General features: G+C 40.2%; 1 protein-coding gene across 2 annotated transcripts in view; it reads left to right on the top strand.

Annotated features, from left to right (window-relative positions):
- The window catches only part of FRMD4B (FERM domain containing 4B), a 286,248-nt gene extending 272,396 nt beyond the window's left edge, over positions 1–13,852 (top strand). For both annotated transcript variants that reach the window (XM_089519398.1, XM_089519389.1), the window contains 3 exons: positions 674–1,482; positions 3,910–4,042; positions 11,736–13,852. In XM_089519398.1, coding sequence (XP_089375524.1) covers positions 674–1,482; positions 3,910–4,042; positions 11,736–11,850 — 1,057 coding nt within the window. In that variant the 3' untranslated portion in view covers positions 11,851–13,852. The remainder of the gene's footprint in view (positions 1–673; positions 1,483–3,909; positions 4,043–11,735) is intronic.
- Positions 13,853–23,305: the final 9,453 nt, after the last annotated feature.

Genomic DNA, 23,305 nt, shown 5'->3' with positions numbered 1-23,305 from the left:
GTTTACACAGTGTTTTAGATAGTAAGGTTCAAATAAAATAAGAAAATAAAAAGAATAAAAATCTGCTGAGCGGTGTACAATCTAAAATGACAACATTAAATGCACCCAGAATTGCCTCCTTCCTCCCTTCCTTCCTCATCAGTATGTAGTAATAGCAGCAGCAGCCTGTGCTAGGACTGACAACTGCTTGGGGGCGGTGTTGGACAGGGTGCAAAGGATTAAATACATTATATATTATTTTTATTATTATTATTAAATAACAGTCCCTGAATCCAGTCCAACAAGAGACATACACACACATAAGTTGCATTTAGTAACTAAAATATGCCACAGTGTCTATCACAACAGTGGATGTTGTGGCTTCTTTAAGATTGATGTGCTTTCACATGAGCTTTTGTAGGTTGCAATCCACATCCTTCGATGTATGGAGTATAAATTTAGGGGTTCAGTATATGAAGTGCACATGGTTGGGAGGAGGGATGTTACCATGATATTGGCAGCCTCCATAGGTACTCTGCTTCATTGCTCAACTATTTTACTCTTTTATTTTTATTTTTATTTTGCTTTTAAAACCTAAGTCTACATTTTCTGTTATGTAAAACTATTTGTTCTGTGCTGACCTTGAATATATGAATGCTGAATTTGAGGCAAACACACATTTCTCCTTTTCCAGGCCAGATCGCTCCCCCCAGCACTGCAGACAGCGGAGTGGCAGCTTAGAGTCCCAGACGAACACATTGTCTGAGATGGCTAGTGAAAAACCAGTGTTCAACCTTTCAAAATCGCAGAGAAGCAGCAGTACAGAGATTCTAGATGATAGGTCATCCTACACTAGCCAATCAAGTGCAGAATACTATTGTGTAACCCCGAATCCAAGCCCGTATTATACCACCCAGACCCTTGACAACCGTACAAGGAACAGGAGACGGTCCAAGAAACAAAACATTTCTGCTTCCAGTTCAGGAAGCATGCCAAATCTAGCCCAAAAGGACATCCGTAATGGTGTCTACCCAAAGTCTCAAGGACAGACATCAAACAATTGCTACATTACTGGCTATGCCCCTTACCTGGAGTGTGATGTGTATGTCAACGGGGGTTATGTGTATGAGAATGGCACAGAGGGCCAGTACACAGTCAACCCTTCCTACCGTTCATCAGCACACTATGGATATGAGCGGCGCTATCGGGAATTCAGGTCTTTCCATGAAGATGAGATGGAAAGAGTTCCACACAATCCATATGCTACCCTGCGCCTGCCACGGAAGCCATCTGTGAAAGCTGAGCACATCACCAAAAATATTCACAAGGCCTTAGTAGCTGAGCATCTTCGTGGCTGGTACCATCGTGCCTCTGGGCAGAAAGACCACGGCCATGGCCTGCAGGCAGGCTTCGACACTGACCGAGGTTCACAAAGGAGCCTGGGCTTTGCTGGACTGCAGGTGCCATGTTGTCCAAGCAGTCGTGCATCATCTTTCTCTTCAGGTAACTATTGGTTGGTCTACCAGTTCTCCATGGAGTGGAAGCAACTATTGGGTAATTTTTGTATCTGGGTATAAAAAGACATAGAGCAGCTCAGATCTAGGTAAAAGATAGTAGAGGCTTGAAAAATATGACCAAACTGCTAATTAATACTAGCGAGGTTCCTTTCCTCCCTCCCCTGCAATGTACAGTCTATTTGGAAATGCTCTGAAATGTGTCCAGGAACTGCAGAAGGCAGATGTCTGGCTCCTTAAAATGATTTGCTGTGAGGAATGTGCTACAGTTATTCAAATGGAAGTCTATAGCAGACATTTAGTTTTAGGGTCTACATCAAGGAGCCTACACCTTTACAGCACAGAACAGCCTATGTCACATAAGAGATACCTTTTCCATTGTCATTTCTTTGCCACCTGGAATCATCCAGACAGACCTCCTGTACTGTCTGAGATTAGGTTGGCAAGATCACAGCGTAGGGCTTTTTCTGTTGTTGTGCCATGGAACAGCCTGCCTCAGCCAAGTGCTTCAGATATTTTAGGAGAATGGCCAAGACCATTTTTGCTGTTGCTGAAACAGGCTCATGGCCATATTTGGTTATTCTTGTTCACATTGTTTTTATTCTGTAGAATTCCTTGCCACCTGCTTTGATTTCATTGTTGTTCTTCATTACATTTCTTTTTTTTTTTTATGGCAGTGGTTCTCTAACTTTTTACCATTGTGACCCACTTTACATCTGCATATGGATGTAATGCTCCCTTCCTGCTCAACATAATATATGCATTAAAATATTTTGTTTGTTTAGTATGCGTATTTTAGTTCACACATTCATGTATATTCATATTTTAACATTTTATAAGGAAATGGCTCTCCCTCCTTCTCCTCCCTCTGGAAGAGACTCGCCCTCCTTGCCTTTCTCTTCCTCTCCAGGACAGAAATGGTTTGGAGGGATCAGGGCCTCCAAGTCTTTTATCCCCCCCCCCCTTTGAACAACTCTTGCACCCCTGGGGATCCCACCCCACAGTTTGAGAACCACTGTTTTATAGGAACCAGAAGAAGTTCTGTTTCAAGAAAGGACTAACATACAATGTAAATTTTAAAATTAAGAGTAAATAAATAAATAGGCCTAAATCCAGTTGCTAATCCCAATTAAAGGCGAATAAGATGAGGGGTGAATCAATTTGTATGTAAATCGCATTGATTCAGCAGGTCAGTGATGTCTGTGAGTAGCAATTGGATTTAAACTATAGAGTGAGATAGACATTGTGCAGCCCTCCACTGTCAAACTACAACTCCTAGTAGCCCCATTCAGAATAGCCAGTGGTGAGGAATGATGGAAGTTGCAGTTCATGCAGTTTAGAGGGCAGGGTGATTTCCACCTTGTCATAAACTATATAAGAGCAAGCAAGAGCAACCATCTCACATTCTGTAGATTACAATTTGAAGGAGCATAAGTGTGTGCATATGTGCAAATTATAAATGTCAGCATGATTTACTATTACTATTCATTTTTTTACATAGAACTTTAATGTGCAGCATGTTTTATTAATATTATTCTACCAGCCTATCTGTGATACATAGAAAAAGTCTCAGCTACACCTACAGCTAAAAAGGCTTACTATATTGGTTATGAAAGAATGGTCAAACTGGTTTACAAGCGTATCAACAGTACACAGAAGCGTAGGAAATTTGGGAGAAGCCTACCGGCTCACACAGGTGGTTCATCCAGTCCAGTATCCTGTCTCCCACAGTGACCAGATCCAGATAGTTATTGCATTATTTAACCACTTAAAGTAACAACAGAGGTGGCCTGCATTGTTGTGCAATGGGAGAAGTACATGAAAATGTGTACCAATATCTAGCTTGTTAGGGTAAACAAATAAAAGAAAATACTTTTTATTTTTTTAAAAAAGTGGGATGCAGTTTATGTAACTGTCTGTGGAGATATGTATTATCCAACACTGGAAGTTGCCTAGCCCATTGAAAGAAACAGTGAATGGACAAAATCTCCCCTAATAATTATGTCTGTAATTATCTAATTCTTATGAAATTGGAAGACCAAAAAACAAAACAAAACAGTTCTGTGACCTATTCAGTTCCCTAGGTTATATGCAATAGAACCTAACATATGAAAATATGTGCTTACTGAATTTAGATTATAGTCAAAAAGTTGGTAAGTGTCACAGTCATTAAATCTGGACAACAGCCATGTCTGGTGGGAAGGGAAGGAGAGAGAAAAGTGTTTATGGGGTTCTAGGTTTCTAATCTTTCATTTAACTGTTTCAGAATATGCTTTATATATAGCCACATATTCTAGTATTTGCATGTCTGTGTAAGGAAGTGCTGTGCTTGAATCTGCAACATAAAGATTGATAGCCAGGTAAAATGAGTTACTCATTCTCATCTTCCCCCCGCTTTCCCTGTCCCCAATTTTAGCATCTTCTGCAAACACCTCTGGGAATTGGCGGAATCCAATTGCACTTGGACTGTCTGATTATGACACCTTGTCTCAGTCTTCTTACCGCAGCTGTTATGGGAGCATGTATGGCAGCAACCCACAGCAGAGCAGGTGAGTTGTGCACAATAGAATTGCTGGTTTGCCTTGTAGGATTTCTACAACTTGCAAAAATATTAGTAGATATTAATCTTTATGGAGGGCAGCTATGTCTACTAGAGGAGTCACCTATTTTCTTGTGGTTTTTGCTCTATAAATAGCACATGGGGCATTTTCTTATCCACAAATATTAATCTGATCTATTGAACTGAACAAAAAAAAAGTTATGTGATACAAGTGTTTTGTCTGAAAGGCAGTACAAGGACTGTAGATACTGTAGTTTCTTTCCACTAGCTTTCCCCTATATCCTACATGAGTCTACATGGCAGCATCATAAGAGGCAAAATCCAAGAGGAAAAGTGAAATAGGCATGGTTCCCCACCCCTATCTCTTTAGACTGAGGGATTGCATGTTCTTTGCCATTTGTCAGCTAATCTGTATCTGCTTGGAGGTCCCTGTTATCAATATGTGGTTGTCAGGACTTCCAACTCATGAACAATCCAAACAAGTACAATACATCAATACTGTACTTAAGCATTTTTAACTCTTGCAATTGGCAGATTATTTGATATGGGAGAATGAGCAGGCTCTCTGTTAGTCTTTTAGGCTATTTTATTATTTACAGTCATGGATCTACAAATATACACTCCCCTCAAGGAGAAACATAGATCTTAAGTGTTTAGACACATTACTTCACTACTTTATATTGCAGGTAAGGCATCATATGTTACACAAAGGCATCGAAGAAAGATAATGTCCCTGGGCATTGCTATATCCATAGCAGCACTCAGTACAAGCATAATGGGAAACATATCTTTGACATAGCCCAAATCATACCAGCATCATTTGGGTTTTTATCAGCCAGGAACAGTGAAGCTGTTATAAAACTGTTCTTTTGATATGTGGGAGGCTGACACTCCTGGTCAGCCTGTATCTTCTGGGCCAGTTTTATATCCTTCCCAACCTTTCTCTATCCAATATGTGGAGATTGTTTAGCAGCCTCCACTTATGTAAATAAGTGGTCTTTCTTCTGTGACATAATACTTGGTGAACACTAGTTCTTGGCTGCCTTCATCAAATTGCAGCAGCCAGTAACACTTTAATGCAGTACTAATGACACTTTAATATGGCATCTTTCTCAAGTTACTAAGTTAATTCATTGTTTATGTTTCTTTCAAGCTTAGCATTTTGCTTTTGTTATGCTAGCTTTATGACTCAAACTAGGCAGTGCCTATGCTGTATTACGTATATGGATGTTCACATGGAACACTTTATACTTTTATGTTTTATGCTTCACAAAGACATATTACATTGCTTCATGGGCCTAAATTTTGAAAACTGAAACCCAAATCATTGCTTAGCCGTAAACAAAAGTCCTAGCCCTGACAACTGAAAATCAAGAAACTGTCCATATTAAGAATCTAAAGGTAATAATTTGCATTTCTGTCAGTCTGCAACACTGAGCAGTGCTTCAGAAATGCATGATTTAAAAATTGTATTTTGTGATACTGTGACTGCATGTTGTTGGATAATAGAATCATATAATCATAGAGTTGGAAGAGACTGCAAGGGCCATCCAGTCCAACCCCCCTGCCATGCAGGAACTCTCAGTCAAAGCATCCCTGACAGATGGCCATCCAGCCACTACTTAAAGACTTCTAAGGAAGGAGACTCCACTACACTCCGAGGGAGTTTGTTCCACTGTCAACCAGCCCTTACTGTCAGGAAGTTCCTCCTAATGTTGAGGTGGAATCTCTTTTCCTGTAGCTTGCATCCATTGCTCCGGGTCCTAGTCTCTGGAGCAGCAGTAAACAAGCTTGCTCCCTCCTCAACATGACATCCCTTCAAGTATTTAAACAGGGCTATCATATCACCTCTTAACCTTCTCTTCTCCAGGCTAAACATCCCAAGCTCCCTAAGACATTCCTCGTAGGGCATGGTTTCCAGACCCTTCACCATTTTAGTCTCCCTCCTTTGGACACGCTCTTGTTTCTCAACATCTTTTTTTAATTGTGGTGCCCAGGACTGGACACAATATTCCAGGTGGGCCCTGACCAGAGAAAAATAGAGTGCACTATTACTTCCCTTGATCTAGACACTATACTTTTATTGATACAGCCTAAAATCGCATTGGCCTTGTTAGCTGCTGCATTGCACTGTTGACTCATGTTCAATTTGTGGTCTACTTGGACTCCTAGATCCCTTTCACATGTAGTCTCATTCAGACAGTTGTCCCCCATCCTATATCTGTGCATTTTATTTTTCCACCTTAAGTGCAGTACCTTACATTTCTCTGTGTTGAATTTCATTTTGTTAGCTTTGGCCCAGCCAAAGATAATGGCTTTCGACAACTGATACCCCCATTTTTTTAAAGGTGACCATTTTCACAATCTTTTTTCATTGTTCTCATGGCAGTTCTGCAAAAAGCAGACAGCTTGGTGTTTCACGCCCCTGCTGCCATGCAACCCCCGACACCTCTAATTTTAGTTTAGTGTTGGCTGCTTCATTCTCTGAACTCCACCTGTTATCGATCAGAACAAAGGGCTGCTTGTGCTTGCAGAAATGAGATCGTATTTAAGTACAGTTGTGCTCTCTGTAGCTAGCTCAGTATAATAAGCAGTCATGATCATTTTGTGTCTGGTTTATAATGAGCTGGCTTTCTCTGCCCACATTCCATTGCTGAGCTGATTTTCTGAAATTATCTAGCAAGATAATGGCATTTGCATTATTCTACACAGTGTACCTTACAGCACGATGTAAAGTGTCCCAGTTTTTCGTAAGTTAATTTCTTATACTTCTGGGTTGCAGTCCTGTTGGCTTGAGGATCTATGGCAGTGTAGGCAATGGTCCAGTGATGGAGTAAATTGACCCCAGAGTAAAATGAGCAACACTGGGGGAGAGAATAGTATTGAAAACCATCTGTCAGGCAAGAAAGATGACCTGCTGGCTCTCTCAAGTTGTTTGAGAGCCAACAGGGCAGCTTTCTTTGGTATCACACACTGTTCCAAAGAGGGCCTTATACTGGCATAATGGATAGTTACAGCATAAGTCACCAATAGGATTCTACCCATTCGTGTTGTTTTCCTAAAGGAATTACTTTAAAATGTGGTTCTTCATTTTTCCCAGTGAGTCAGAGGGGATGGGTAGAGATGGCTTGTACAATAAATTTCATAGGTTTATTTAGATCACAGCATATCAACAAGAAAACACGGATGAAGGCATAATACACAGAAGAGATCAGAGGCCAATAAATACATTTCAGTAAGCAATAAAACAATTAATTGAAAAGTGCAGTGTACAATAGCTTGCTTTAAAGACTCTGCACAATATGCAAAATTTGGCACAATCTACTCTTTATAAAACCCTTCATTTACCTGTAAATTTTCACCAGGCCTCTAGTTAAAACTTACTGCATTCCCACCTATTTAGTAGTTTGGCCTAAAGGCCAAGGAAGGAAAAGTTAAAGCTAACTGTTTCAAGGGAAAGGTCCTTGAAGATTCAGGTACAGATCAAGGAAGATTGGTTTGGGAAAATTCAGATGGAAACATCAAACCAGAGAGAAATAAGAAGATAGTAAATTGTAAAATACTATAATGTGAAGTCGAAGACTTTCATATCCGGCATCCATAGTTTTTTGTGGGGTTTTTAGGCTATGAGGCTGTGTTCTAGAAGACTTTATTCCTGATGTTTCACCAGCAGCTGTGACTGCCATCTTCAGAAGATGCCAGCCACAGCTGCTGGCAAAACATCAGGAATAAAGTCTTCTAGAACACAGCCTCATAGCCTAAAAACCCCACAAAAAAACTATGCAATACTGTAAGTTTTACAGTAAGTAAAATATTGTCAAAACATTTTACACTAAGGAAAATACTGCAACATCAAACCAGAGAGAAATAAGAAGATAATAAAATGTAAAATACTCCCACCAGGAGATGGGAGAGGGGAAAGGAAGGGAGAACCCAGACAGATAATAACTACAACCACCACCATCATCACCACCACAACCACCAGGATTTATTCAAATATATCCACAAAATAGAAATGCCATCTAGGAAAATCTAAGCCTGTGTAAAAAAAATAGGAAAAGTTATGATCAGAGAGGAATAAAATCACTACAAATTATAACAAAAGATTAATTAGAGTTGTGCTAAAGAATGTGTGGAAGACTAGTGTAATGGAACCTTATATCGAAACGAAAAGGGGAAACTCTGGACTAAAGGCCCCAGAATATACAAAACCATCAGAAAGTAAATTTTAAGGAGAAAAAAAAGGAAGGAAAAAAGAGGTACTCTCCTGTGGTACAGTTGCTTCTTGATTAATTAAAGCCTCCAAATGTTTATGCTTTCTCTTTGTTCTTTCCCCCCTATTGTCACTAAAATTCAGTTCAGTATTGGTAAAGGGCAAGCCAAGAGTACATTACATTGGCATTTCTTTACAGCTTAGAAGCAATGTCCCTTTGTCATTGAATAAATAATATGTCTCTGGTTGGCTTCTTATCAGGCTACACTCTGAGCATAGAGCCATTGAGAGTATCCAACTTGCTAGCTTCTCCATTTTATCATATCATAGCTGTCAAGGCCTGATCTGTTAAGGAAAAAGCAACATGGGATATACAGTGAAAGAAATAAAACATGTATGTGAGAGTCAGCATGACTAAGCAAAAGCAATTAAGGAGCCACACAGGTGTAAAAGGTAATGTAATTAGCAGTCCTAAATGCCAAGGACAGAAATGTAGAGTGTATAATTGAAAGCACCTGAGAATCGTTGAGTGGACAAGGTGAAATGATGAAATCATTAATTATGGGATGAACCATGAGAACCAATCAAAATGGATGTACACGCCCACTGGGTGGAAACTGGCTAAGTGGGTGGTGTTTTACAATGGCTATAATAATTGCTATGATTCCCAATGTATTTTGTGGGTAGTTGTTGGAGTAGAGTGGAGTTTTGTGATTGTAGAGATTGTGTTTTGTGAGGGCATTAGTATTTGTATATAGTAGAATAAAGTAGATCTTTTATATAAGACTACTGAGTTGTCTGGTGTCTTGAGGAAGATACAAGAGCCAGCAGGATCCTGAAGAAGTGTGAAGACTTCTGTGGAGCAAGAGTGAGAAGGCTTGGAGAGTTTGTCAGGATCTTCAGCCTATTCTCTGAAACTCTGTTGCTTTAGAGCAAAGCTTTAACCACTGGCCAAAACTGGTGCATAACAAGGTGGTGAGTTAGAGCCAGAGGTGAAGAGCTACAACTCCCATCATCCCTGACAAGATCACCACAACAACCATTAATCTGCCTTTTCACTCATTCCAGAATCCAGAGATCCAGGCTGAGCAATCTCTGTCCTGTCCTCTCACAGTTAATCATCTGTCATTCTCTTTATGAACCAATGCAAAAAAAATAAATCTATTCCGTTTCATACTTCCATAGGCATTGTTCCCAATACCCTAGACCCACAAATAGTTCTTTAGTAACGTAGCTAAATATAATAACTTAACCACTAATTAACTGACTCCCCCCCCCCTTGATTTCAAACAGTGGAGGAGAGTGATTAATATTTTGGCAGTTCTGCAAAAGATCTGGTTTGAACATAATACAAAACTATGATGTAGACTTACATGCATGTGTCTCAGCTTTACACATTCCTGTCCCCTCCAACACAGCCATAAACAGGAGACAAGAAACACTTGCTTCTGTTTTTAGTTAAGTGTAGTTTAGTATTATAAACAAATCAGAAATTGGTTAATTTTAAGTGTGGTTATTGAGACAAACCAACTTCATAAAATATGACTTCGGATTCCACCATGCTAAATAGTTTGGAGTAGCCACATATTAAATCCATTGTAGTAGTGGGATTTATCTATGCTTTGACTCTTCAGCAGTTGATTGAATGAGTCTACTCTAAATGGAGTTACTCAATAGGATGTGAGCCTTAGGCGGGTTACAAACCGCCAAAAAATACGTATGGAATACGTATTAGGGTTAGGAAGGGGTGGTGCTTCCGCACCCCCCTAACCCTAGTACGTATTCCATACGTACAACATGGTGGCGCCCCTTCCACATGGGGGCCGCCATGTTTACGTCTTGGACGCATAGCATCCAGACGTGTCATGGCGCTAATGACGTCGCGAGTGCGCCAGCGGCGCCTCGCGACATCATTAGGGTGCCACAGAAAGAAGCTCCATTTTGGAGCTTCTTTTTTGCTCCGCAAGGGAGCCGCACGGTGTGGCTGCGGCGGCTCCCTTACGGAGCAAACGGCGGCGGTGGCAGACTGCCTCAAAGCGGCAGTCTATAACCCGCCTATGTCTGCAAATAACTCTGAACTGTTGATAGTTAAAAATGAAAACAAAAGCTTCCCATCCATAGCAGTTAGATGGTTAATGCATTCTGGTTTGTAATTCAAACTTTAAAGGAGCTATGCAAGTTTGTGAACTTATTATGGTGATATAGTTTGGTGCATTGGATAATTCCTTTAAAGTTTAAACTAAAGACTAAAGTGGATTCCCTGCCCCACTGACATGGAAACTCCCAGCTACCACTGCTCAGAAAGAAAGCAGGAATGCAGGATCCCAAGGCTTTGCCATGTAACCATAAATGATTGTTCAGATTTGTGTCCAGACACAGCCGTTGACTGCAGTTGACTGAGAACTAGCCAGTGCTTCCACTGCCAGCTCTGGCAAATCTATTGTCACTGATAGTGCTGTGCCTAGCACCATCACTTGCGTGTCTAGGGCACTACCATGCATCTGGTGTCACATCGAGGTTCTCACTTTTTTTTCTGATAGCATTTATTGAATCTATATAGCATAGCATGATATAAAGATGATCATTTTGCTTGACTTTTAAAAGTGGCACAAGATCATGCCATGGGAGAGGTGTCTGTATCACATAGCTACATTTCCATAGTTATGTTTCCCGATGCCACCCCTCAAACTTGGAAATTATGCATCCTTTCCTACCCACATGGTTTCAGAGAGTGGCCAGATGAGCAGGGACAAGTCCAGCTGTGTTCATAGTACAATGTTTTTGGATGTCCAACTACAGGAAGATAGCTGGATGCATCCCTGCCCATTCCCCTGCTCTTTGTCAACGTGGAAATGACTGTGTTAGAGGAAGCTGGACTGCCTACAAGTTAGGAGGGGTTGGGAGGGTTAGTTGTTACATGGTTGGGACAGATTTTTGATCTTCTCAGCAACCAAAAATGTGAGGTGTGTTGGTCTGAATCAACTTGTGCCATAATGATTCATTGTTTTCACCTATCCTAACACGTAAGGATGGGACAAGATAGAAGTAGATACATATTGTCTTAATGGCTGTTTATGTTACAAACATTATAATTTACCAGTACTAGGGGCTCAAGAGCTGTAATTTAAAAACTTATATAGAGATGCATGAATTGTTGATTTCTCAGCCAACCCCATATTCACTGTACATGTTATTATGTTAACTGCCTGGATCTTTCCTACCACAGTAGATTTACTTTCCAATTATGATCCAGAATGACTCAATCTACTCTCCTTCTGGTGTAAGTCCTATTGATTTCAGTTTTGAAAGAACAAGTTGGAAGAAGGGAGTGATTGAGTGTCAGACAGTCTTTCCACTAGACAGCAGAATATAGCAGGACCTAAAACCCTAATTCACCTAGACTGGGCGCTCTCTTGCAACCTTTTGATTATGTGATTCTATGTCACTGATGGATATTCTTCTTTTCCAGGACATATGCTGATACAAGTGAGCTGGGTGACAGGAACCAAGTGGAAGGCAACTTGCAAGACAGTGAGCAAAGACTATTCTGGCATGAAGATTCAAAGCCTGGGACTTTAGTGTAAACTAGCCATTGCTTCCATTACCTTTATGTGCCTTGCACCTTATGCTCTTCCTATAAAAATAAGCTTCCTGGTGCAACTCAAAAAGGAGGATCATTTTGGAAAGATAAAAATTGTTCAGTGAAAGAAAGCTACAAAAATCTTACCCATTCTAGCACAAAAGTATGAATCCAAATAACACAGAAGAAGAGGAGGCACCTCAGCAGCCTGGCTTTAACTCTCCTCCACTACCCCAAATGGTTAAAGTATTTTTGGAAGGCACTTTTTTTTCAAGCAGATGGAAGTTGCTGATATTGCAAACATCCAAAAATGTGAAAAGGAGATTCCTATGGGGACCATTTTAGGAGCACAATTCAGTGGGAAAACAAATCACAGTGTTTGGAATCACTTCTGCCAGAGCATCTGCTTGATCAAGTTTGTGACCTGTTGATGGGCAAAGTGATGTGTCTGAGATTACAGCTACTTGAAGGATGTTTGTGTTTTTAAACAGTATTTTGAATGAAGTTAAAATGTTTTTTAAGGTTTGCTGGCTTAAACGTGCTTACTCTAAGCACAAGGAGGGGGGAAATGAACGGTAGTTGCACATTGCAATGTACTACATAAATCTGAGCCTACAGAATGGTTCTTTTCTGGACAATGGGAATTCAATTTTTCCAGTTTTTCAATGTTTGTTCATTTATGCAAGAATGCATGCAAGTTTCACAGCAGCATGTGTTGGGAAATACTTGTTATACTTCCAGACAAGGATTTGGTAGTGCAGTTGCCCTGCTTTGAGGAATTTTATGGGAGATTCAGACAATGCCATCTTTCATTTTCAGTCTTTGCGTGTTTTCCCACTCCTTTTTTTCTGTCTTTTTTCTTTCCATAAAATATGTTAAGGAGGAAAAGATGGCGTAATATTTTAGGGTTGGTACTCCTCCATCATGAAGCCTCCTTTGTTTTGGTATGAGCTACAGAATGAGCTACCAATGTAACAAGGTGTCCAATATACTGAACAGTTTGGTTATATTGGCCAGTATTATTCATGCTTTTGAGATGGATGCAAATACATTTAACAGTAAAACCAAGATGGTGCCTTAAAATCAAAGGGCATTATAATTGTGAAATATATGTTACCTGAAAAACAGGTGCACTATTTTGTTCCATGCCCCAATCAATAAAGTCAAGAGCATGTCCACTGCTTTTCCACTGGAGCTTTCTGGCCTTCAAAATGTGATCTCTGCTGTTTGTCTGTTGACCAGAGGACAAAGCGTAAGAGGAAAGAACATGTGGATTTAGTCCAGGCCACAGGTTGAATTGGACTGAGTGCTGACGGTGTAGATCACATGTGGCCCCACATCACTGTAGGATCTAATCTGTGATTGGAAGCTTGTTTGTGGGCTGACTTCTAAAGACTAAAGTAACTAAGTGCTAAGTAGCATCTTTGCTAACTCAGTGGATTTTGGTTTGGGGTTTGTTTGCAAAAAGAAAAAAAATGAATGATCAGCTGCAGGTTTCATCTGGGAGGGATCAACCTACCTCATATCATCTACCTGTAGGAACAAATTTGCTAAAGATTATCTAAGTAATTTTGCAAACTGTCTATGAAGATACTTGTTTCTCAGCTATATTGTGCTTCAGGATGCTATACAATGGTGCTGTTCAAGGATCTTTTTTTTAAAAAATGTAGAATGCATCACTCCTTGTTCTTATTGTGAATAAGTGGTTTCTGGAAAACAGTTTTTGGACCTTTTTTTTACTGATGCTTCCAAAGCATATAAGAAGAATTCTATAAATAGATACACACATACTTATGTACACACACACACACATATACATATGTATATATATATCCACAGAGAAGTTTTTAATTTGTTAAGCTGGTCCTTAGTCATTTGTATTATTAGAATTAACGTTTGGAATAAGAATGGAAAATTAAAGCAAAATTAATTTATTTCTTTTGTGCATATTTGTATAGCCTTTTAGAAAGAAGATCTTTTTTGCTTATTCTTTTACTGCTCCTGACTTTTTTAAAAGGCCTATGGTTTTGTATAGGTCAATAAACTTAAAAATATGCTACTAAATATTTTCAGTATTCCTTGTTTTATTTTATTAGTTTAACCTTCACTATATCTTCATCTTGCAACACAAAAACAAAACAAATATATGGCACAGATACATAGTTGACATCCTTTTCCTTTAGTAATGATGATGTCCTAAGATGGGTTTATGAGTTGGACTATGACTCTGGAAATCAGGATTCGATTCCCAGCTGAGCCATGAAACCCACTGGGTGACCTTGGGCAAGCCACATGCTCTCAGCCTCAGGTGAAGGCAATGGCAAACCACCTCTAAACAAATCTTGCCAAGGAAACACCATGATAGTAAGTCACTATAAGGTGAAAAGACTTGAAGGTACACAACAACAACAACAAAGCCAAACTTACATCATAAATATTGGAATTCATATTTATGATCATAGCACCATTGCCATGATCACAAATACCCCTCGAAACCCACCTTAGAAACCAGACAGCCACACCAACTGAAGTAGTTCTGAGATGCTGGACAGTGAGGGACTAAATGATTATGTATCCATCCCCTTGTGCCAGTAGTGCACAATTTCAAACCATGTCTTACAGGTGAGAGTGGTCTGAACACATGCATTGGTCTCCAGAGGTACCATCATTATAGTGATATCTGATGATGCAGGATTTTGACTATATATTTGATTCAAGCAAAATTAATATCTTATAAACCTGTGATATCTAATACATTTATAATTGTCTCATGTGAAATCAGTGGAACATTTTTAAGTGTCCTAACTTGGACCCAAAAGACTGTGTTGACACTTTTTTTAAAAAGGGACAAAATCTTAAGCACAATGGTTGGGCATCCTGTTGGGAAGTTACACCATCATAAACTGACTTACAATTGCAAACAATTGTCCATTTCCACAACATTCATATTCTCTTAGCTACATTATTGAAACCATAGCTCATGTAGGAATTATGTTGCAGCAAGGTAATCTATGAAGATACCCATCCTCCCTTACCTTCCATATGCCAAATTTCAGCTGCAGCAATCCCCTCTCAGTATAGATGATATTACAAGGGGTGGTGGACAACAGAAGGAAGGCCCATGAAGGAGCACTCAGCTCTGTCTTGTCTTAGGATACTGCTCCAATGGAGCAGCTCCATGCCCCTCTAAGCTCTCCACCATGGCAATAGCCATATTAGGAGGGAACCATTGCACATGAATGCTAGGGGTTTGGAAGGTGGCGGACAGGTACATAGGCAAAACATGACAGAGCTTTATGGTACATCATCCTTCTCCATGATTTCTTGAGGATTAAAGTTACAGGATCCTTGTCTCAGATCTAATGCCTTCTCCATTTCTCACTGCCTCCAATCTTTTGCCACTTTTCCTGGGCTTCCTGCTTCTACCTCTTCTCCATTGCTTTCTTCAGCCCTTTATTTGTTCTCAGTTCCATGATATTCAGGCCTATGCAACCTCATTTTCCTTCCACCCTGATCCTCTAGTCACCACTTCTCTGCCTTCCATTATCTCTCCTGTAAATGCCTATGTTAACCATGGCAGCTTCAGTCCAGGATGGATGTGACATTTACTCATGGAATTTGGCTCCATGTGTTGAAATATATTGTTGGTTGAAGGCGAAAACCAAACTGGCTTGGCCACTGCTTGTAGTCTCAGTGCCAATTGCCCCTTGTGTGCCACCCAACATGGAAAGCACAATGCACAATGATTGCACTTTAACTGCTGTTGCTGCATTCTATGGAAACCTGGGTTGTGTAGTTTGCTGAGGCACTAGAGCTTTCTTCCTACGAACTCTAAAGGTCCTTCTCTAAACTGCAAATCCCAGAATTCTGTAGGATGTAAGCAGGGCAGTTAAAGTGGAATTGTAATGGTATATTGTATGGTGTGAAGGAAGCCAGTATCAATACCATCACATCTAGTTTATCCCTCAGGCAAGAAATATAAGACTCCCACTCTGTCTCTTTTTCCCCTAAAGGACCTGTTTAATTTTTTTCAGTGAAATTGACAAATTTAACCCACCCCCCTTTTTTAAAAAAAATAATTCAATATGATATCTTATTTTAACATACATAACATCTCATTTCTACCCTCACTGACTTCAGTAAGTATCCTAAAATAGTATAGACTAAGGGTCCTTTCACACTACACAGTTATAACACTATGATTCTAGCTGAAATGCCATGGCTGCATCCAGTGGAAACATGAACTTTGTAGTCTGATGAGGCACTTGATCTGTCTAGCTGAGAATTTCACATGCCCTTGCCAAAACTGCAAATCCCAGGATTTCACAGGATGGAAGCATGGCAGTCAAAATGGAATCATAGAATTATAATTGTGTCTACATTTGGTCTATGCTTCATTTACACATATTCTCTCTTTTCACAATATCTCATCCAACAAGATTCTGCTGAGGTGAGAAGTGTTTCCTGCCCAGTATCCTTCATGGGTAACTTTTAAAAACTCTTTGTGCCTGAGAACCAGCAAACCATCTTCACATCCTGCCCGAAGAGAGGCTGTCCCTGATGGAATGAGTGATGCCCCAGAAGATTATCTGTGATTCTGAGAAGATTATCTGATTCAGTGTCTGCTCATCAGGCCTAGCTGGTAACACCAGCTGTGGGCAGCTCCCAGTACACCTTGGCCACAAGACAGGTCTTACAGGTTTAGTCATGATCCAACCTTTAGAAAGAAGAAAACCAAGAGGATTTGGAAAAATAGCTGGAGCCACGTGGAGATGGTCACATGTTCTCTAGATCTGAAAAAGTGGGGAGAAAATAGTTGTGTCATATCTTTAAGGTTAGTCGGCATGCTGTAGCATGGGACTGGGGTGCTTCATGCAACTGAATACTAAAGGTTGGAGAATTTATATTTTGGGAATACAACAATGGCCAGGCGGGCTAGGAACACACCTATTCTTTGTATTTACTTTGTTTTAAAAATGAGGATGATATCTATTGTTTTATGCATTTGATTGTGTTGATACAAATGACTGTGATCACTAGGCAGCAGATGCCTAGATAAGGGGATTAGAGAAGAGAGCTAACATTTGCTTGTGGGAATGATGATAATGAGGAAATTAGGATGCATGAATCACAGAGGTGTTGTCTTCCCCACATAATTCTGGATGCAAGCCAGTGCACTTTCACCCAACAGTATTTATTTCTGTAAACTCAAGATACACAACTCAATCATCTTTTCTGTCCTCTGCACCATGCACTGCAAGATTTAAAAAAAATACTGAGCCAATAGACTGGGTATAGTCCATGAATCAACAGTATGAGTAATGTCAAGAGCCATTTCCTATGGTAGTGCCTTCAGCAGTATCAGATCCAATATGTTGGCTGTGATACTTTCCCTGCTCTTCCTATAAGGTCAAAGCAAAAAAAGAAAAAGAAATATGGCTGTCACTTCCTGAACACACACACACACACACACTTCTGTATAAAATACTGTTAAGAAAATTATGACACTAGTATTCAAGCTTGTAATATTTTAATTGCCTTCTCCAGATGATTTCATAATGACTGCCATCAGATATTTTTCTTATTGTGTGTTCCCATTTCATTTTTATGCATACTCATTTTGATTTATAATTTTATTTTAAATCTTTCTATTTCATGTTTTAGGAGAACACCTTACAAAGTGGCTTAGACAGAGTTGTTTTTTTAAAACCATATCACATGGGAAGATCACAATACAACAAAATAACATAACACAGGCCATCTATTTGATTTTTTTTAATGGCTCCATAAATGTGTTTGAGAACTGAGAAATACACACAAAACATACACACACACAAAATGTTTTGCTTGGAACCCGTTATTTCAACTCAGCACATGCATGTTCAAGTAGAAATCATGTCCAAAATGAAAGGCATTTCAGAATAGCAACCTTGCACGCATAAGTGGAATTGAATGATGTTTTCTTTTTAAAAAGAGACATTTGTTCAGAGACAAAATGACAGAAACAGTCTTACCAAGACAATGACTGAAGATACACTGAGAGGTGATGGCACTGTGGGCCAAATCGCAACTGACTAGTTATTACAAAGTCTGGTGATGAAACACTTCCTACCTGGCAATAAACCTGCAGCCATAATGCAAACGGAGTGATGCCTGAAACAACACCTGTAAGTCCAAAAAACTAGATAGATAAAACATGAATCACCCTTTGCCACAAATGGAGTGGTCAGGTAATTGGTCCCAATAATATGCTATTAATTATAAGGTTACAAAGGACCTTTCCACACAGGGCACAGAAGTAGGGTCAGTTCGCATTGGTCGATGCGTATTCGCGTCATATCGCATCGTTCATTCACACCTGGGTGGACTTCCGAATCGAGGTTTTGTGAATCGGCCAATGCGTATTCAGGCGAAGTGAGGCAAGTGCAGATTGGATAACCACACCAGCCCAATACAATGTGTATTGGCCGATTTGCATCGGCAGCCTTGCACATACTCTGTGGGGCTCTGAATGGGGCGCAACATTTTTAACTTCCGGGATGAAGAATGAGGTCACTGTTTAGCGCGTAATATCGAATTGCTGCCTTTAGCAACTTACAAAAGGGATATGCACCATCTGTACATCTGTATGTGTGTGTGTGTGTATATATATGCACACATATAAATACATACATACATATTTATATATATATACATACACACACACACACACACACACACACACACACACACAGTGGTAAAGCCAAAAGTGAGGTGCCTTTTTTATGTGTACACACACATTTGTCTGTATGAGTGTTTATACACACACACACACACACACACACATATATATATATACACACACACACAAACTGTGGAGCAGCCGAAAGTGTAATGCTGCAGGTATATGTTTACACACACATCTTTGTGTGTGTGTGTGTGTGTGTGTGTATATACACATACATATACATATATACACACATATACGTATACATCCCCCCCCCCCCGACACAAAAGGTTTCTGCTTTATCTCGTTCAGTGGAAAAATCGCTCCCCAGCCCCGGCGGTTGTCCTGAAAGGGGAAAGGGCCAACGGAAGGAGAAGGGGAAAATTCCAGCGCAGCATCATGGGAAATTTGTAACCCGTTGGTCTTCAGGAGAACCAGCGTATTGGATGTACACACCAGCCAAAGCAGCAGAAGTTTCGCACTGGCCATCAATACAGATCCCGTGAATCCACTATTTTTGCGGACTCGCAAAACGGAGGAGCCGGCTGCCTTCAGTTCGGAACCAGCCGTGAATACGCATCAGCCGAAGCGTATTCACGTTATATCGCATTGGTCAATACATATTCTGAGCTCACAGGTGTGGAACACCAATGTGATATAACGCGAATACGCATCGACCAATGCGAACTGAGCCTACTTCTGTGCCCTGTGTGGAAAGGTCCAAAGACTGAAAGATAGCAATAGTAATTTTAATTTTAATTTTCTATTTATCTGATTCTTTCTCTGGATTTCAGGTCATCAGTGATTGGTTTTAAGAAATAACCTTGCTTCTGATTAAAGCCCATATTGCCAGCTGCACAAAGACCTCTTTCTTACTGCACATTTTATTTTGCTACTATACAAAATATGTATTAGAACAGAAGGTGGCAGTCCTTTCTGCTGGACAGAAAATGGGTCAATTGGGTGAGGGTTTCACAGGTACCTAAGGATCCGTGGGACGTTAGGCCTACTTGCACCACTGACATGGCTCCAAACAGTCTTAAAAAAAAAACCCAGCCCCTATAATTATAGAAATGTTTTCCTCACTGGAGATAAAAAGAGGGAGAATGACCATCCCCTATGCCTGCCACCACTTTTTCTCTTTCTTGAAGCAGAGCCAAGAGCATCCCCTCCAACTGTGCTGATTTTTCAGGGGCAGTACTGATTAATGCTCTCTTAGCCTACTTTTTCAGCTACTCTTAAAATTTCCCAGTTTCTCTCTCGTCCTGCATTTCCCCTTCATCTTCATTTTAGTGCAAAGCCCCAAAGTAGTTTGCATTCAAACAAGGAAGCAGGAGGGAGAGTAGGGGGCTGAACCTGCAGACTCAGGCAAAATCAAACTGCTGCAGCCTCTCTTAGCATGTCATTAATTGTGTTTGCTTTCTTGATCACACTCTGGTGTTGCTTGGTCACATGTGTCTCTGTTTTCATCTGTGAAATGTTGAAGGATGTGCAAGGATACTTAGGAAGTGGTAAGTCTTCCACTAGAGCCCATCACCACACTTTAATACTGCATTAATTAATTAATTTTATCATAATTAATTAATTAAATTGTATCAATCAATTAGCAAGGAACCTGCAATTAAAAACATCTTTTTATACAACTGCTTATAAAAACTGTCTAGGGTATATACCATCTTAAATGAGATACTCCCCTACATTCTGCTCATGAAGGAATTCCTTGTCTCTGATGGCAGCTGCTTAACACACTTGGATGCATTTTCCATAATGAAAGCATGTACCTTTGACTGCAGCAGTATATGTTTTCACAGATGAAAATTATACAATTAGTTTATGCAATTGAGGTGGCAAATGTCAACAAAATCAGAAGCAAAAATAAGGAAGTAGGGAGGTATCAGCATCCACAGGAACACTCTGACATTTTCAGAAGTAGCAAAAACGTTTTGTTTTTCTTTGCCACTAGGGTTGGCGTCATCTGGTACAGTAACTCATGATACAGACACTCCCCATTGACCTCCTCCCATCCCACCTCATACAGAATCCTTAGTAATGTTTTTGTACTAATGTTACTCATGAATCATAATTCCCATATATCACTGAATGTAATGGTAACAGTTGTGATAAAAAAACAACTAGCAGTATTAAAATTATATCTTTAAATAACAATGTCATAGACACAGCCTAAATGTATTCACATGTACATAGTTTCATATGGATAAAGTGAAAATTTGGAAAGGTTTGAATTTTTTTAAAAAATTAAAAGAATTCTAAACATTAAAAAATTATTTCTTTTAAAATATATATTTTTAAAGGGGGGTGGTCTCTTTTCTCCTCCCACTGAGCCTTGCGCCACTCACACCATCTCTTCAGCCTTTTAAAGGGATGCAGGCTAATGCCACAGCCTGTTTCTGCCCAAGGTCAGATGTTTTGGGACCAGTGGTGTCACCCCCACTTAGTGTATTACCTGGTGCAAGCCACACACCCCACACATCCCTAATGATGGAGTAACTACCTGTTGGAAAAGAAAAATGGAAAGTAAGTGTGTGGGGGTATGCAGACATAGTCCCAAATGTCTGTGTCTGTAAGATTTGTCTGTCTTTCTTTTAGCAACTGCAGAGATCAGCATTCCCTATCTTCCTCATGCAATGAGCCAGACCCCCTAAAAACTTTTTTTTTTGCTGGCCCCTTGACATGGCCATGCAGTGATTGGTAGAGAGCAGGGAATGGTTGGAAAGCATCCAGCTATGTACCTATATCCAGACACACAACAATGAGGTCATCTCTCATGCCTCACCTGAAGGAGGCCTCCTCAGATGAAGAAACCTATTAGCTATGTTGGCCATGCAGCAATACACAACAAAATCCACAATCCACAAAACAGTGTTACCTTTTATTGAGCCAAATAAAATGCACAAAATATATCATGCAAGCTTTGGGCACTTCATTGCCTTCTTCATCAGCCAGAGATGTCAAAATTGTGCAGGAGAAGCAAAGTTATGATGGTAGAGTCACAGGCCTACATTTTGTCACAGATGTTAATTCTATTGTCATTTAAATTGGTCTGGAGGGACATCAATGCAGGCAGAGGGCAATCTCCTTCTTGGCCATGTGGGGACCAGGGTCAAAGGACAGAAAAATCATACATAATGAAGGAGAAAAGGAGTGCCAAGAAGATGAACCTCAGCCAGAGCTAAAGGATGTTGGTACCTTGTTGTGACAGTAGCAGAACGTGGTCCATCCCAAGGAGCACCTCCAGATTTGGAGGAGGCAATATAGTCTCTGCAACCTGTCATACACTGACAGCTGAAATGCCAAGAAAAGAGACCCAGAAACACTCTCCTTAAGTAAACTATGCTGGTTAATAAGCCAGCTAAGCAAATTAACTGCTGACTATACATTAGCAACAACCATTCTGGTGCATTGGACAATAGATCCAATGTCTCCTGCTGACCATGTGTAATCTTCTCAACTTCCTATGACTCAGACCCTTGGACTAATCTCCCTGGCAACTCCCTTCTTGGTTTCGGACTTGGCTCAGGACTGTTGCTTCATTTGATGTTGGACTGTTTGACTATGCTTCCACTTCCCTGGCCACTTGTGTCACACTTGAAAATAATATTTATATATACATATACATATACATATACATATTCATTCCCAAAAACAAACTTTGATTTTTTTATATATAAGGGGCGCCATTTTATGATGCCTTTGGATATAATGGGACTTGAACATCCACAGATTTTGGTATCCACTGGAAGTCCAGAAACCAAACTCCAGTGGATACCATCGGCCCACTGTAGCTCTCCCTAAACTGCATATCCCAGGATATCACAGTATGCTGCCATATCAGTTAAAGTGGCATCACAGCACTGTAACTGCAGAGTGTGAATAGGCCCCAGAACACAAGCAAGAACCCTTCAGGATGCTGGATCTCACTGATGCTCAGTGACAAAGCATATGTTTTGGACATGCAGAAAATCTAAGATTTCCTTAACATTTCTTGTCAAAAGCTTCTTAAATAGCCAGGCTAGGAAGGAGTTGCTTCCATAAAGACACACAGAACTGGGCTTCAAAGACCTGGCTCAATGTAGGACAGTTTTTAATACATTCCTGAAAGCAGCCACAATTCCCAGTCTGGAGCCCAAGAGGAAAGAATTTGCTAACATATGTGTTTCACCTTCAGGATGCAACACACCTTGTGCAACAGCAGCTATTAGTGGTAGAAATAAGTGTGATGACACACTGCAGCCAGAGATTATATCTTGGAATTACTTTGTTGCTGCAAGAAGATAGTCCTGGCTGTATCTCACTTTCAAACAGAATGGAGAATTGTGTGGGGCCCAAGACATTTTTCTACCTGAGGTAGAACAACACACTCATCTTTTTCAAGATGCATACCACCTGAATTTTGTCAAAAAAGAGACAAAATCCACAAATGTCTTTCATTATCTGTGTCAGTAAAAAGCAGAGCTGAGGAAAGTGTGACCCACAGAGGGACATGCCTCCAGTCCCTTTCTGTGGCTCTCTAAGCCTCTCCTCAGTTATCCCATCTAACACCCCATTTTAGCAGCATGGTCTTTTGGCTTTGCAGATTGTTGCCAAAATTCAGCAGCAAATGACTGTAGGAGTTTAGGAACCTAGGAGAAAGTGTTACACACAGATATCAAGCCCTTGTGGAACCTAAAAATGTTCGAATTGATCATGTGTGGATGGTGAGGGTAATGGAGAAGCAAGTTATTGAAGGAAAGCC

The sequence above is a fragment of the Sceloporus occidentalis genome, unplaced genomic scaffold, assembly GCF_023333645.1.
Source record: "Sceloporus occidentalis isolate IW3139 unplaced genomic scaffold, rSceOcc1.0.p SCAF_1, whole genome shotgun sequence".
Classification (NCBI taxonomy): Eukaryota; Metazoa; Chordata; class Lepidosauria; order Squamata; family Phrynosomatidae; genus Sceloporus; species Sceloporus occidentalis.
Note: the sequence above shows the minus strand (reverse complement) of the source record. Positions and strands in the feature narration are given on the sequence as shown.